A 16001-nucleotide genomic window follows, 5' to 3' on the forward strand; every position below is an offset into this window, starting at 1 on the left:
TTGATAAACTTACCTTTAACTATTTGGTGCATATAAAGTAGTTATGAGGTGATGGAGTTTAAAAACTACTTTAGCTTTGAGAATGATGGCTTATGAAGAGTCGATGCTTTAAAATGATAGAGGAGAAGTGTAAGGGTCCATGATAATCTGAAATCTAAGGGGTAAGTCATTGATTATTGAAAGGTAAAACTTAACTTAAGGTTTTTAGCTTTAAATTTTATGTGGACATGTGGCACTCTATAGATATTAAATTCTATAACCGAAAAAACCGAAACCGAATGAATTCAAACCAAAATATTTTAGGTAACCAAAAATATCCAAAATATAATTATATCCAAAAGTAAATATTTAGCCATTATGAATTAATGACTATTGGTAAAAATAAATTAATAACATAAGTAGAATAAAATGAAAATAGTGCTTGATACATTATTATGATTTTTTTATTTATTGAATGTTTTTAGAAATTTATTTAAGAGTGAAATTAATAAAGAATTTAACACAACAAAAGACTTTTGATTTTTTCTCAATTAGTTTGCTAATCTTTTAATTTAATAAATGTAGAATGACACATGTCATTTTCTTGTATGATGATGTGTCACTCATATGAAGAGAGTTGTCCAACTTTCATATATATGATTTGTGTGTAGTTTTTCATTGAATTTGAGATTTTCAAAGGGATTTCATTGCTTGTTGATGTTAGGTTGTTAGATTTTGGATTTTATTATTGTTCTTCATTTATAATTGTTGTCAACGCTTAATCGAGATTGATTACCTAGATCAGATTATGATCTTATGTTTAATTCATCAAGGCACCAAAAATATTGTTGAATTGTTTGAAGGAAAATAGGTGAGCCAAACGTCCTTAGCCAACAAGAATTGAAGAGAAGACATTTTGTGAACAAATCAAACTTGAAAATTTAATGCTTACTTGAATTTTTAAAATCAAACGAGAGTTTAGTTTTTAGGGATTTGATTGCTTTAATGTTATGAGAGCGGGTTAATTTTATCTTAGTGATTGAATTCAGGAACAATACTTAGTCTCATTCCTCTAATTATGGCCGTGTTCGACTGAGACTCAGCGACAGATCTAAATGACGTTGACGGCAGCCACCAACAAAGCAAAACAACGACAAACGATGATGACAACAGATGTTATCAATCTATTATATCTCTTATTAATACACTACATGTGTTTACCTCTTTAACTAATAAAATTTATAGAACAAAACTTAAATTTAATTTTTATCTAAAATTAAAAACTGACCTTTTTGTGAAATTTAAAATTAAATGTTAAAATGATAAATATTATGAAATGGATAAAGTAATATAAATTTATGATATTAAAATGCACAATAATACCAAACAAATTTTACATTATCAGGTACTATATTTATTTTATTTTAAAACATATCAATTTATAGGGTGCAATTTTTATAACCGGAAAAACAAATATATGTATAAATATTAGTTTATTGACATCTTCGCATTCTTAGCTGGATGTTCTAGACTTGGTGGATGTTTTTTGTGTCCTGGAGGGTAAAATGGAGGTGTAAAGCCTGGGAATTGATTCACTGATGTCTTCACAATTCCGTTTGATGGAGGAGCATATGGGGTTGGGAAAATTGGATATCTAGCATGAGCAAGGCCAAATGCAAGAAGAAACAAGGTAACCACTATTTTTACCACCATTTTTATATGAGAGTGCTGAACAATTAGTTTCATTTTTTGTGTTTGTGATTAAAAATGTTTACCTATCTTTCTTATTTATATTGTTGTGACATAAATAAATTGAAGCAATATTATAATTTTTGTTGACAATAAATAAATGCTGGGCAAAAAGTATGGCAATATGATAAAAAAAACTTTTAACTGAAATTTTATGTTATAAATCTTCTATTAATAAAGTAGATTTTTTTCTTAAAAAAAGTATTGAGAAGTTGACTTGTGATATTTCTCTTTTTGACACGTGTCTTTCTTCTTAAACTCAAAATACACCATTATGCATTTTCATTAAATTTCATTATATTGTTATATTAAATTTTTCAAATTTCAAAGATAACCTTTTATTTATTTTATTTATCATATCTAAAATATATTCCAAAGACACAGTTTTTCTTTATTTTCTTTGTATCATATTAAAATTTATTCTAAAGATACATTCTTAATTTGTTTCTTTCCTATCATAAAAAAATAGAAAAGAGGCACAATTTTTATTTAGTTTTTATTTTTAATCTAAAGGCAGAAGTTTTATTTTATTATTATTATTTTATTATTTTTTAGAAAAGATGGAAAAATTAACATTAAAGTAGATACATTTGTTTTTTATTTTATTTTTTGTCTTCTTCTAATAGATTAAAAAACTATATAGTAAAGTAAAGTTCCTCCAAAAACAAATTTTGAGAACCTGACATATGACATATCTCATTTTGGCATGTGTCCTTCTTCTTAAATTCAAATACATCATTATGTATTTTAATTAGATTTTATTATATTATTAGAGTAAAAATAGATCTGAAAAAATATTTCAAAGAAAACTTTTTATTTGTTTTCTTTATCATATGTAAAATATATTCCAGAGCATATCTAAAACATAGACACATTTTTTATTTATTTATGTTCTATCATTTAAAACTATATAAAGATGCACATTTTTTTCGAGAGATATTTTGTTTTTGTTTTTTATTTATCATTTAGATAAATTGAAAAGATAACATCCAATTAGACATTTTTTTATTTATTATTCTTTGGCTTCTTCTTACTGAATTAAAAAGAATAACTGACCTCTAACAAATTAATATATATGTATATATATATTGGGCGGCCACTTGACTTTCCCATTCTTATAAATAACATATATCAAAACATTAACTTTATCTTAATTACATATAAAATCATTTCTATCCATGTTTTAATATACTAATTCTCTGTGACCAATTGTCGATCAATACTGACTAAGATTAATAACACTAATTCTCTCACTATGAATAATAACACCAATTCTCTGTGAAGATCTTCTTGTAGCTTGTTGAGAATCAAGCTATTGTGACCAATGTGGAACGGTTTCGATCGACGACATCTCTGTGATACAACTATATGCCAAGTTTGTAAGGGTGGAGAAGAAACAATACTTCATTTGCTTAGGGATTGTCCTATGACGTTGGGTATAATATATGACAGCGTTTAATCCCGCCAAATAAGCTTGATTCTTTCTTGTCAAAGTCGCTACTTGAGTGGTTGTTTTGTAACTTAGGTGGAAGTGGTGAGTTACACATAAGTTAGTGGTCGACTTTGCATGGAACGGCTACGTGGTGGGGGTTGAAATGGCGATGCAATAATGTGTTTGGTGCTCCAGGGAAATGTAGAGATAGAGTGCGGTTCATAAATGACATTGCCGGGGTATTCACTAACGCATTCTTAGCCATGGATGACCGGTATAGGCAAGGGGAAAGAATTGAGCGAAATTATTATACCTTCATTCATCTGATTAGCTTATCCACTGAATCTTTTCCTCAAAAGAATGATTCTACATCATATACTATCAAATTCTAGTTAATGATTAATTAGGCACTCGGCACTCGTCATAGTTATATGTTCATGTAGCTTTTTCTTGCCTTATAACGATTGTCAAACGGCGAGCAGTAACCATCACACACGAAGTTTGGTCTCTTGTTTTGAATAATGATTTATCAACAACTGAAACAGTAAATAACCAACCATGGATAGTACTATAGTAGATACTGACTAAGATCCACGTCACGTTTTACTTTGCCATACCACGTCGTGTACTTTAATTATATGACTGCCATCGTATGTACTTGATAATTTACTATATATATTCAGGCAAAACAAAGTACTACTTATCTCAGAAGTTAGTACAAACTGCTTTCTCATTTTTACTTTTTCATATGTTTTGTCTACTATTCTCCGTATACATATTTGAGATTTACAATATGGGCCTTTTCGCGATTTACAATATGGGCCTACAACAAGGAAATAAGCCCACTTATTTAGTGGATTTAAGAAAAATTGCAATGATTTACTACAAAATCCGTCCATCATAACTACACAAAAGTAATGTAAAACAATCAAATGATAATGTATCGACACATTACCTAGAAAATGAAATCCACAACACAAATTATATGCCAAGCACATGATTCGAAGTATTGGATCTTCAAACTAAAACGTTAGATGAATTTGATATGACTGTTTAAGGTGAAAGGACGAATGCGAAAAAGTAAAAACAAATGAAACTAAACCAGGATAGCAGGAGTTTTCGGACATTAAAAAGAAAAACTTTGTTGGAAAAAGGGGCTCTTATTATTTTTATTTTTTTTTGACAATAGGGGCTCTTATTTAGTTATTAGATTTTGTACCGGAGTTCAAGTTTAAGTGTTTCTTTAGTTGACAGATCTAAATCGTTAAGCTTGGCGATTTTCTAACGAGGCCTAATATGATTACAGGCTTACAAATGTCGGCCCAATTTCACGAAACTACCAAAACAATTCTGAGGTATTTCGAAAATATCATTAAATTTGTATTTTTTTGGTCAAAATCATAAACTTTTGTGTGTTTTTTTGCAAAATAAAATTATTTCTTCCAAACACACACACACATATATATATATATATATATATATATATATATATATATATATATTCATAAAAAAATAGTATATACATTATTTTTTACTCAAAAAATTGAGCCGACTCCGAGTGCAATTAAACTAATAAAACAAACGTGAATTACTAATCAAATTTATCAACATCACTCTTGAGTATATGTAACTGCATATTGTAATACAGTGAAAGACTACGAACTTTGACAACAACGTTTCATACGAATGCGACATCCAACGGCTGCCATGGCCTCTCAATTTACCAATTATGTTTGTTGTCTATTTGTGTATTTATTGTAATAGACAAACAAAGTTATCTAGTCCAGTCCAAAAGCTATTATTTTTGTTTGAAATGTAACTTTTTCTATTATTCTACATTATTGGTGATAGTTTTCATAACCTAAGTCCTTCATAAAATCTTTGCAAAATCCCAAGAAATGGTGACAGGATGCAGATTTTATGCCAAAATAAAGAACCAACTGATATATCAAATCATTTTCAGGCAATATGAATTACCAATGACTCCATAGAAGAGGAACTATTTTGTCTTTATCACAATAATGCCTTTGTATTTTACTGGTTAGCATAGATATAATTGATCTTGACATTTAAAGGTTATACTTCACGTATACTTTAAGTTTATGCCAGCGTATACTACTAATATAAAGATATTAGAAATTTTAAATGAAAATTTTAGAGATAATACTGATATGTGTTATATCCAGTCGAGTCTACTCGAAAACAAAATATCACATCCATGTGAAATATTGTAACAGACGATTTAGCTACCACCAAGCATTAGTAAAAAATTATTTTCATAATAGATAGAATGGTGATTTTGTAGGAAAAAGTCTACTTTGTAATATTTTGATGTGTTCATACCGGAGTTCACCAAATCAGTAGATATGATTTATTAAAAAAAAAAATATGTGTCATATACTAAAGAAAAGATCAAATAGTGAAAAAATAATGAATTGATGAGCACATAAAGAGATGCATTTTTAACAATACATGTTGATTCTCTAACAAGTGACGATTCAGAAAATTACATAAAAACAAAATAAAATCAAATTAGACAATTTAATTAGAATAAAATATAAATTTCTGTCTTAAGTTATTTTTTTTTGGTGGAATTTCTGTCTAAGTTATTATACACTTAAAAACTCAATTATATAATACATTCTCTCCAACCTATTTTATATGTTACTCTAAAATAGAAAAATGGTAGAATTATGTTATATATAAAGTATTTTTTATACTATATTTATTTTAGAGTAACATATATAGGGGCAGTTAAAGACATGTGCTAAAGATATTTTATGCATTTGGTCCACTATCTTTTTAATAACTAAATTTATTAAAATTTAGGTCTAAATTTATTTATTTTCAAAAAAACATAGGAAATAAAACCCATATATTTTTCTCAGTTCAGGATCTATTATATTTTTGACTCGGCCCTAACATAGAAAATGATATATTAGAAAAAATCATGCTCTGTTATAGAATTAGTCTATTTTTAAAAAAAGATTTACATTAGAAATGGTCTAAACATATTACATATCATCCATTTTTGATAACTTGATGTATAATGAATGTGTTAACTGAATGTTAGCTATATATATTGTTTCCATAAATTAAATCACTTTATATGATCGAAGCATTCACCAAATAAAGTAAAAAAATATATATTAAAATCAAGTAAAGTAAAATTTTCTATCTAGAAATCAGCTAGCCTTTCAATAGTCAACCTGTAATTAAGGACCTTTAAAACTCCGACTAAGCCGGGTCAACCCGCAAAGTCGCAAAAAAAATCGTATCGGATAACAAAATCAAAAGAAGTGGTCTCATCGTTGAACCAAACCACTCAGTTCGATTGTGCCACGTGTTTGAATCGTATCGAATGTTCCTACTATGACTCATAGATATAGACAATAACACGTCATCAGTCAAAGACCAAAAGCCTTGTACCACGTGTACTTTTCGTACTACATATTAGCCCCACTGATTCTCTTTTCTGTTCTCAATTTTATTAAGATATTTTTAGTAATCTTTGTCGGGATTCTATTTTAGCTAAAAGGAAAAAGTGACACGTGGTAGGAGGTTAAGACACGTGGTGTAAGCGAAGACAAATGTCACGTGACTTTGTGACAGATCACGTGATTAGGTTGCTCTCTTTGGACTTGTTCGTTTTAGCTCCTTTATTGAAAACCGGCTACTATACTGCAAACTTTCTCACTATACACAATAATGTCTGACGATTGATGCATATATATGCTTCTAACAAAGCATTTTAATTTGGATTACATGAATTTTACAATATTAGATTACATGTTATAATACGTACATATATTTTTACAAATTTTAAGAGTTTGTCTTTGTTTCACATTCACAGTAATCTGTTTTATATATTTAACTACATTATTCGATTAACACATTACACATGTATTCACGGTTTTCATGGTGTGAAATTACAATATCTTTATTTAGAATAAAATCTAATCAAAGATTTCATAAGAAAAAGAAAATAATAATTAAGGGATTAATTGTTTATGGGCTCACGTAGTAGTCATGATGGTGAGTATAAATCGTACAAGATATTAAATTTTTCATTTAATGGTCGGTCATGCATGGGGCATGATCCTTCATGTTCACTGTTTCCTTTGGAGGTGGCATTCTTATCATGTGTTTTGCCGACACGTATTATATCTATACGTACATATACATCCGTATATACATGAACTTATTCGTATGTTAGCTACAGAAATTCCATTGGAAGTTTGGAACTTGCATGTGTAATGTGTTGCATGTACGTCAGTACGTATCGTATACACAAATGCAGTAATTAACTAAGAATGTTAACAAATGTCGTCGTAGCACAAACATGTCTTTGGACAAGCAAAGATCTTTAGGAACTTATGCTTATTTTCTGAAAATCCTCCATCAACTACCGGTAGCTAGCTAGAAGCTTAAAATTTATTACTGTACGTACAAATTAAAACGAATTAATAAGTGATGTTTTAGAGCAAAGAGAAGAATGATCTATCAGTTTACAAGATTTACTTTCGTGTCAATTGTGATTTCGATTTGAATAAGAATTTCTATGAGGTGGGGGAGTTTCCTCCCGACAAAGAAATATAAGAACTTCTTCTCGCTACGTTGAAAATTCAATGTCTAAAGTTTTTCTAAATTCAGATCATGCTATGATTTGATAGTACTATGTTTCAAGCTATTTTGTAATAATTCCACATTTCTTTCTTACGTTTCTAACGTTTATTACAAGTATTTCTTCAATTTCTAATTCAAAATATTTTTTTTGAAACAAATATATGGGTAAGTCAACTTTTTTTTGTTTTCATCATCTGTGACGTTGTCGTTTTTAGAGGATCAAAATGGTCAATAAATAAAACAAAGTAACTGAAAATTGCATTAAGAAACCGAAGAAATAAAAACATAAATCACTTTAAAAGGCTGATATGATGTTTCTAATGTGTTCATCATGGTTTGTCCAATGAAACATCACAACTTAGTCGAAGAGGGAACCGATTCTCTCTCGAGTGTAGCTTTTTCATATGTAGTATATTATATTTATTTGACTCTCTAATTTTTATGATCTCTATCATACATAATTGAAAGGTAAATAATACGATTTTTCTTTTTGTGTGGAGTAGTCATCAAACGATTCATGTATAGCATGAACAAGTTCGTCTACGATTTTGAGATTTGTCTTGTGTTGTACGATTTGAATGTCACTATAAACTCAAGGATCCAAAATGTTTTTTAGATCCGATGAATTTGGAGATTGACACATCAAACAAATATCAGAACTATTTTTATAACAATTTTTAAAGTTTTTATCACTATATACAACGTTGAATAAAGATAGTTTTTCTCCGATCTTCACTTAGCCATCTTTTTTAAATAATCGGAATATTTTTTGTAATTAGATAATGCTTTATATCTTCTCTTTTCATAGAGGTCGATGTTTTTAAATCTAAATCCTGCATCTCTATGCTTGCTTTGTCATTTAGCTTGTTCCATAGTAACAAATGGAAACTCTTCTATCTTTTTAGAAAATATTTCATTTCATTCTTCGTCAAAGTAAAAGTAGTATTTTATATATTCTTCTCCACTGAAGATGAGCCGCATCGTATATGCCAAAATACTTCCCAATATAGTTCTTACTTTGATAAAGAAGAAAATAAAATATTTTGACGGAGAAAAAAATGAAATATTTTGACGGAGAAAAAAATAGAATATTTTAGGAAAAAATAGGAGTGTGTCCATTTGTTATTATGGAACAAACTAAAAAACAAAACAAGTATAAAGATGCATGAACTTTACAGTTAAAAAATAGATGTCCGTGAGAAGAGTAGGTATAAAAACATGTCTAGTTGCAAAAGCCATTTCGATTATTCAAGAAGGATGACCAAGCAAAGATCGAAAAAAACTATCTTTATTCAACAAGACAATGTGAAAATACATATCGTATATAGTGATAAAGATTTCCGGGAAGCTGCTATAAAAAATGGTTTTGATATTCGTTTGTTGTGTCAATCTCCTAATTCGCCAAATCTAAACTTTTTGGATCTTAGATTTTATTATGCCATTAAAACGTTAAAACACAAGATAAAGTCCCAAAACCATAGACGAACTTGTTCATGCCGTAAAATAAACCGTTTGATGACTACCCCACAAAAATGGTAATCGCAATTTTTTGACCTTTCAATCATATATTCATAAATGATAGAGATCATAAAACTTACAGTGTCAAATAAATAGAAAATACCACATATGAAAAAGCTACACTCGTAAGAAAAAAAAAAAAAAAAAAAAAAAAGCTACACTCGAGGGAGAGAATCGGCTTCCTCTTCAACTAAGTAACGATGTTTTGTTAGTACAAAGCGTGATGAACCCATTAGCAACATCAGATTAGCATTTTAAAGTAATTTATGTTTTTATTTCTTCAGTTTTCTTAATGCAATTTTCAGTTACTTTGTTATATGCATTGATCATTTTGATGCTCTAAAAACGACAACATCACAGATGATCAAACAACAATAATTGACTTACTCATACGTTGGTTTCAAAACAAAAATGTTGAGTTAGAATCAAATAAATACTTGTAATAAACGTAAGAAAGAAATGTGAAATTAATATACAATGTTCTTCGGTTTGAATAAACTCTAGACATAAGAACATGATTTTCTTATGGATTTATGGTTGAATCCAAAGCAGGTGTCATCTGTTGGATTGTGGTGCATAATCGATTGGCTATTCATGATAATGATACACTGTCAATGAAATTTCTTAGCTTTGGATGTTTGCTTGCTTGCTTGATATGCAACCATTCTACGTACTTTGATGTTGGCTATTGCTCCGATATTCAATCCATCTAGACTTTGAAAACGTGTTCAATTGACAAAAATAAGTCGATGTCTTATTCCTTTGTGTAAAGCTTATCTATCATCTCCTCTTCCAAACAACTCTTTACAAAAATATATATATATATATATATATATATATATTTGGTAAACATGTAAAGCTCTTTACAAATATTTGGAAGAAGAGAAATGCAAAACTACACACATGAACTTCCCCATGACTCCATCGGCCTCCTCAATTAGAAGCGACATCAAGCTCCTTAAAGTAAACTAAAGCTCGCATGCATGCCTTAATCAATTAATCCTGTCATTTGAGGAGTATTCTACTAATTGTACATATATGCTTATTTTTTGGTTCAGTCAACATTTTCCACGATCATTTGGCTAACGGAATTTAAATTCCCTTTTAAAGGTTTCCTCATTTTGTTATGAATCCTCTAACCTTTTATGGAGGTGTGGGCAAAAAAACCAAACCCTATCAAACCGAAATAAATAGTTTGGTTTGGTTATAGTTTTATATAAAAACCCATTTAGTTGTAATTTTTATTAAGGTTTTGGTTTGGTTAAAAATGGTTTTTTTTTTGTTTTTTTAATTAAAATTAAAAATAATTATTTATAAATATATTGTCTATTTTATAATGTGATTAATAATAGTATCATTAAAAAGATTCTTTATTAGGCTTAGAATAATTGACCTGTTTAGTTATTTAGAAACCAAAAAAATATTATTAAAAGATATCTATTATATTTAACTTATTGGTTGATATAGTATTTTTATTTTCAGTTTATTTTTATTTATGCATCATCAAACTTATTTTTTGTTGTAAAAATATGGAATAACTAAAAAAATGGGGACCCAACCGAAACCAAACCGAGATACATATAGTTTTTATATGATTTTAATATTTATAAATCGTAAAAACGTATAAACTGAACCGTAATCAAACCGAATTACATACTGTTTTTATATCGTTTTGAAAAACTATAAAACCAGAAAAATCGGATTGAAATCAAACAAAAAAATCTCATGTCCACCCTTACTTTTATGTAAAGCTGTCAACTTCTTTTTAGTTTGTTAGCCATTAAATTCAGAAATTCTAGGTTTTAAAATAGTAGTAAAAGATACTAAACCAATACCACGTTGGTTTAATAAATAAATTAAATGATGCATCTGAACGGACTTCTACAAGATTGTTGTCCTTTTATGGCTGTCAACAAATTATAGGTTGCAATCTACAATATAATATCAACGGTGGAGATGCTACGATACATGCGAAATTATAGACATTAAATTTGCAAGTTACCACTAATCAATGTGAGCAAGATATTTGGGGAAAAAGTAAAAGTAAAACTTGTGGCTGAGATGAATCATTGCAGGATTTGATCATTTTAAGGACCACCTTTACAAAATATTTTAGAATTATTCTTATTATGTTTTTAATTGTAGAATTTTGTGTTTGGGTAAACCAGAATATTGTAAAAATATTTATGGTCAATCTATAACTCAATATCGACGAACCGACCAAACTAAACAAAGAATCTAATTGATGACACGAAACAGTAAAACAAATTTAACAACAAAAATCTGTAAACGATATCAAAATAATTAAAAACGTTATAAAATAACAATAAAAAAAATGAAACAATTTTTTTGAAATTAAACAATTGTGTAACAAATTCTTAAAAATGGTAAACCTGGATACGAGTTACAATTACAGGTAAATATCTTGATGTCATTACGCTTGAGATATTCATAACGGTCATGGACTCTAAGCTTTTCTAACTAAATTGTCTAAGCTTCTTTTACCTCTGTTCTTCGATAATTTTTTTTTTCATGGCTAAAAGGATAGATGTTAGCTTTGAACATTTATTAGCGCAATAAGTAAATTTAGTTATGTAGGTGTATCATTTAAATCCAATACCGTACCTATCAAAATATTCTTAGAACTTCACACTTCAAAGACCCATGAAATTAGTGAATTGCATAGTATTTGTATCTCAACTAAGTATACTTAGTTTTCTTATAAAAATTGAAGCATAATATATAAACATAGAATTACGAAATTTTGTTCAGTACCGTAAAAAGGGTTTGTAGCATAATACAAACACAAAATTTTGTTTTGACCAAATAGTTTTTTTCTTAAAAGAAACGAAATATCCTGACTAACCAAACAGAAAAGATAAAACGAGAGAGGTGGAATTGCTTCTAATTTTAGTAAAGAAGCATATGATAGTCTCCTTTAATATCTTTTAACGTTACTATTCCCAATTTGTTCCAACATGTCTTCTTCTTCACAGACACTTTCGTTTTATCCTTTTCTCAGTCTCCATAACAAATAAATAGATACCCAATCAATATTTTTCACAATAATTTTTACAAAATTGACATCAATGAAATAACTAAATAATTTTACTACTATTTTAAATAGCAAAATAAACGGTTATGAGTGATTTTATCTAAAAATGTTAGATTATGTGTTCCCTTAATTTCTAATTAATTAAAAATATAAATTTTTAGTTTTGTCGTTTATCAGCGTATCTAAAAGTTTTCTTCCAATCTTCCACTGCCTTCGGAACTCAAAGAAAATTAAAATCAAATTTTTAGTAATATAACAGCCGCTCACTCACGGGGCTGTCACCTAAAAGTCTATCACAAATCATCCACGTCAATTAAATATCCTTGTGGAAAGGTCTCAAGCCGCTGTCCTTAACCTCTGCATCACACACACGTCACTGTAGCTTCTCACTTTCGATTTTAACCGCGGTTGATAAAAGCAGAAATATTTAACCATGGTTAGGTTTTAACCCAAAGGTGGTTTAAGTATATCCCACTACTCAGCATCAGTTTATAAAGAAGTAAAGCTTTGCCGGAGATTTAGCAAACACAAACACAAAAAACAAAACCAACTCAGACGAATGTGATTTTTTCTTCTTGAGTGAATTGTTGTAAAAAAATGATGATCGGAGAATCTCATCGTGGTTTTAATCCAACGGTTCATATTCCTCCATGGCCACTTTCTGAAGATCTAACGGTGTCTGATATTTACGGAAGTCCAGACGGAGGAAGTAGTATGATGGAAGCTTTGGCTGAGTTACAACGTTATCTTCCGTCAAACGAACCGGATCCGGATTCAGATCCGGATCTCTCGGGTCCGGATTCACCAATCGATGCTTATACATGCGATCATTTTCGGATGTATGAGTTTAAAGTGAGACGTTGTGCTCGTGGCCGGAGCCATGATTGGACGGAGTGTCCTTACGCTCATCCCGGAGAAAAAGCTCGCCGTCGTGATCCGAGGAAGTTTCATTACTCCGGTACGGCGTGTCCTGAGTTTCGTAAAGGTTGTTGCAAGAGAGGAGACGCATGTGAGTTTTCTCATGGTGTTTTTGAGTGTTGGCTTCACCCGGCGCGTTACCGGACTCAGCCGTGTAAAGACGGTGGTAACTGTCGCCGTCGTGTTTGTTTCTTTGCTCATTCGCCGGATCAGATTAGGGTTTTGCCTAATCAAAGCCCTGATCGTGTTGATTCGTTCGACGTTTTGTCTCCTACGATTCGTAGAGCGTTTCAGTTTTCGATTTCTCCGTCGTCTAACTCGCCGCCGGTGAGTCCACGAGGTGACTCGGACTCGTCGTGTTCGTTACTGAGTCGTTCACTCGGGTCTAATCTGGGAAACGACGTCGTTGCGTCTCTCAGGAATCTGCAACTTAATAAAGTGAAGTCTTCTCTTTCGTCGTCATACAACAATCAAATCGGAGGATACGGATCCGGATTCGGGTCGCCTCGTGGATCGGTTTTGGGTCCTGGTTTCCGTAGCTTACCAACTACACCGACCCGACCTGGTTTTATGAACATTTGGGAGAATGGCTTGGAGGAAGAACCGGCGATGGAACGGGTCGAGTCGGGTCGTGAACTGCGAGCGCAGCTGTTCGAGAAGCTGAGCAAAGAGAATTGCATGGGTCGGATTGAACCGGATCCGGATCAGGGAGCGGGTGATACTCCTGATGTCGGGTGGGTCTCTGACTTGGTTATGTGATTTGAACCGGATTCGTAAACCGGAGTGTCTGAAATTTCGTTGATAAAGATTAATTAAAGGATTATTATCGGCATGGGAGGTTTTTTAATGGATCTCTTCTTAGGAAAAGAGGAGATTTCTCTGCAAGTTTTTTTTTTGTATATTTATTATTTCCTAATTTCGTATAATCTCTGTTCCATAATCGATGATTCGAGGGAGATTCCTCAGTGTATAGGAGTTGCTTAGGATTTTTCATTATGATGGATTCACTAATATTGATATTGTTGGTTATTGTTTTTTTTATATATTATGATGTAAGATGCAAGTCGCAATGTAATTATTAAATATCTTATGAATGAAATGAGAATGTAAATTATTTATTTTGTTATGAGCATTTCTGTAATGTGCTTAGCTTTAAGGAATGATTTGTTTTGGTCTGTATATTGAGGCATGCGTAAAGTGCTGGTGATGTGATCAACGTCCGTAAACATCATTATCGGAGACTCTGATTATTATGACCTAAATGAGTTTGGAGATTGAAGTTGTACTTGTGTGTCCTTTAGTTCTTAACTTGAGTAAACCAGAAGTTATATAGAAATTTATACTTGAGTCAAATAATGGATCTTAAACTAATAAACTGTATCGAAATGCACGTTGATTTTGAGCTTTATCCAACATGAGATATGATACTTGGTTTAAAGATTTGGGTTTACTAAGTAGTAGCTAGTTATATATATATGCAGTAGGGCCGATCTTATCTTGGGTCCTCGAGCAACAGAAGAATGTGATATAATTGGATGTTGGATCTGATTAAAATTATTGTAATGTGTTTTTTTAGCTATAATAAACTATAATAGTATAAAGTTTTCCAACATGTCTGCTTTAGTTTTTGGATCACCTTCTTGTTTGATTGTATTGAAACACACATATATCTGGTTTAGAAAACAACTAGTATATATGCTAATGAACGTTTAATAACATTTTGTGGATCGGAATAATTGAAAACGAGTGTCGTATTTTTTGGTTAAAGAATGGGATACTTCATCTTTATAACTTTGATGCTATGTAACGTTTGTTTGTCAATGTTTCATAATATGAATTAATGATCACGACGTACTCTTAACGACGCTTTTAAATATTTTCCATCAAAGCTATAAAACTCTTTAAGGGAAAAAAAAAAACATCTGAATATTTGACTTTCGAAAAAGGTCTCGTAGTCATAGATCTTATCCAAGGGAGTATTGACTTTTAGAAATGGGTCTCGTAGTCAAAGATCTTATCCAAATGGTTAAGCTTAAGAATATTGACAAATTTTATATTAGTTTTTCTTCGATCTATAAAAGCTGAATATTTGCAATGATTTAAACTTTAAAGCAAAGCAAAGAGTAAAATATATTATTCGTTAAACTAAAATAAAGTAAACCCCAAATATTTTTGTTAGAAAAATATTCAAAAATCCGTTATGACCTGTATATATTAGTAGGTTTTGAATCTGTTACGTATAAATTTATTCTATATATTTTGATGAGATATATTGATTATTAATAGTTGTCAAAATATTATTATGTATTTAAATATCTTGGTGTTAGTAATAATATACATTCAACATAGAAAATAATTTATAGATGTTTAATCATTAAAAGTTTCTATTTTCCATTGAAGCAAAATTTTTATTTTAAAATTCTTAACAACCGTAAAGTTTCATACAAGTTATATATACATATATATAACAGTTTGTACGTTTTTGCCAGATATTCATCTAATAACTTAATAACAGTCAATTGTTTCATAAACGTTTGCTTTTATGTGTAGAATATGTCTTTATATCTTTGTAAAAGTTTTCATTTATGATGATCATCTACATGCACACACAATTAAACCAGAATAATTATTCATACAAACAAAATCATAGTATTAAATATCTATGCTCACATTTGTTTCAATTTTATTTTTTCACAAGAGACATAATTATTCGACAAATAAGAA

The 16001-nt window shown here is 30.1% G+C and overlaps 2 protein-coding genes and 2 pseudogenes across 4 annotated transcripts; 3 read left to right on the forward strand and 1 right to left on the reverse strand.

Moving 5' to 3' along the window:
• Window positions 1-1313: 1313 nt before the first annotated feature.
• AT2G19802 (uncharacterized protein) lies at window positions 1314-1755 on the reverse strand. Its single transcript, NM_001036298.2, has one exon. It carries the CDS (start codon window positions 1723-1725, stop codon window positions 1468-1470), a length of 258 nt encoding a protein of 85 aa, NP_001031375.1. The 5' UTR covers window positions 1726-1755; the 3' UTR covers window positions 1314-1467.
• A 1239-nt stretch (window positions 1756-2994) lies between these two features.
• On the forward strand, window positions 2995-3528 carry AT2G19803 (annotated as a pseudogene; the record flags this gene model as incomplete). The annotated part of the gene is made up of 1 exon: window positions 2995-3528.
• Window positions 3529-8171: 4643 nt separating this feature from the next.
• Window positions 8172-9540, forward strand: AT2G19806 (annotated as a pseudogene; the record flags this gene model as incomplete). Its single annotated transcript has 1 exon — window positions 8172-9540.
• A 3250-nt stretch (window positions 9541-12790) lies between these two features.
• OZF1 (CCCH-type zinc finger family protein) lies at window positions 12791-14517 on the forward strand. The gene has a single exon (NM_127539.3). It carries the CDS (start codon window positions 12957-12959, stop codon window positions 14034-14036), a length of 1080 nt encoding a protein of 359 aa, NP_179571.1. The 5' UTR covers window positions 12791-12956; the 3' UTR covers window positions 14037-14517.
• The last annotated feature ends 1484 nt before the right edge of the window (window positions 14518-16001 follow it).

Source organism: Arabidopsis thaliana, chromosome 2 (assembly GCF_000001735.4).
Source record: "Arabidopsis thaliana chromosome 2, partial sequence".
Lineage (NCBI taxonomy): Eukaryota > Viridiplantae > Streptophyta > Magnoliopsida > Brassicales > Brassicaceae > Arabidopsis > Arabidopsis thaliana.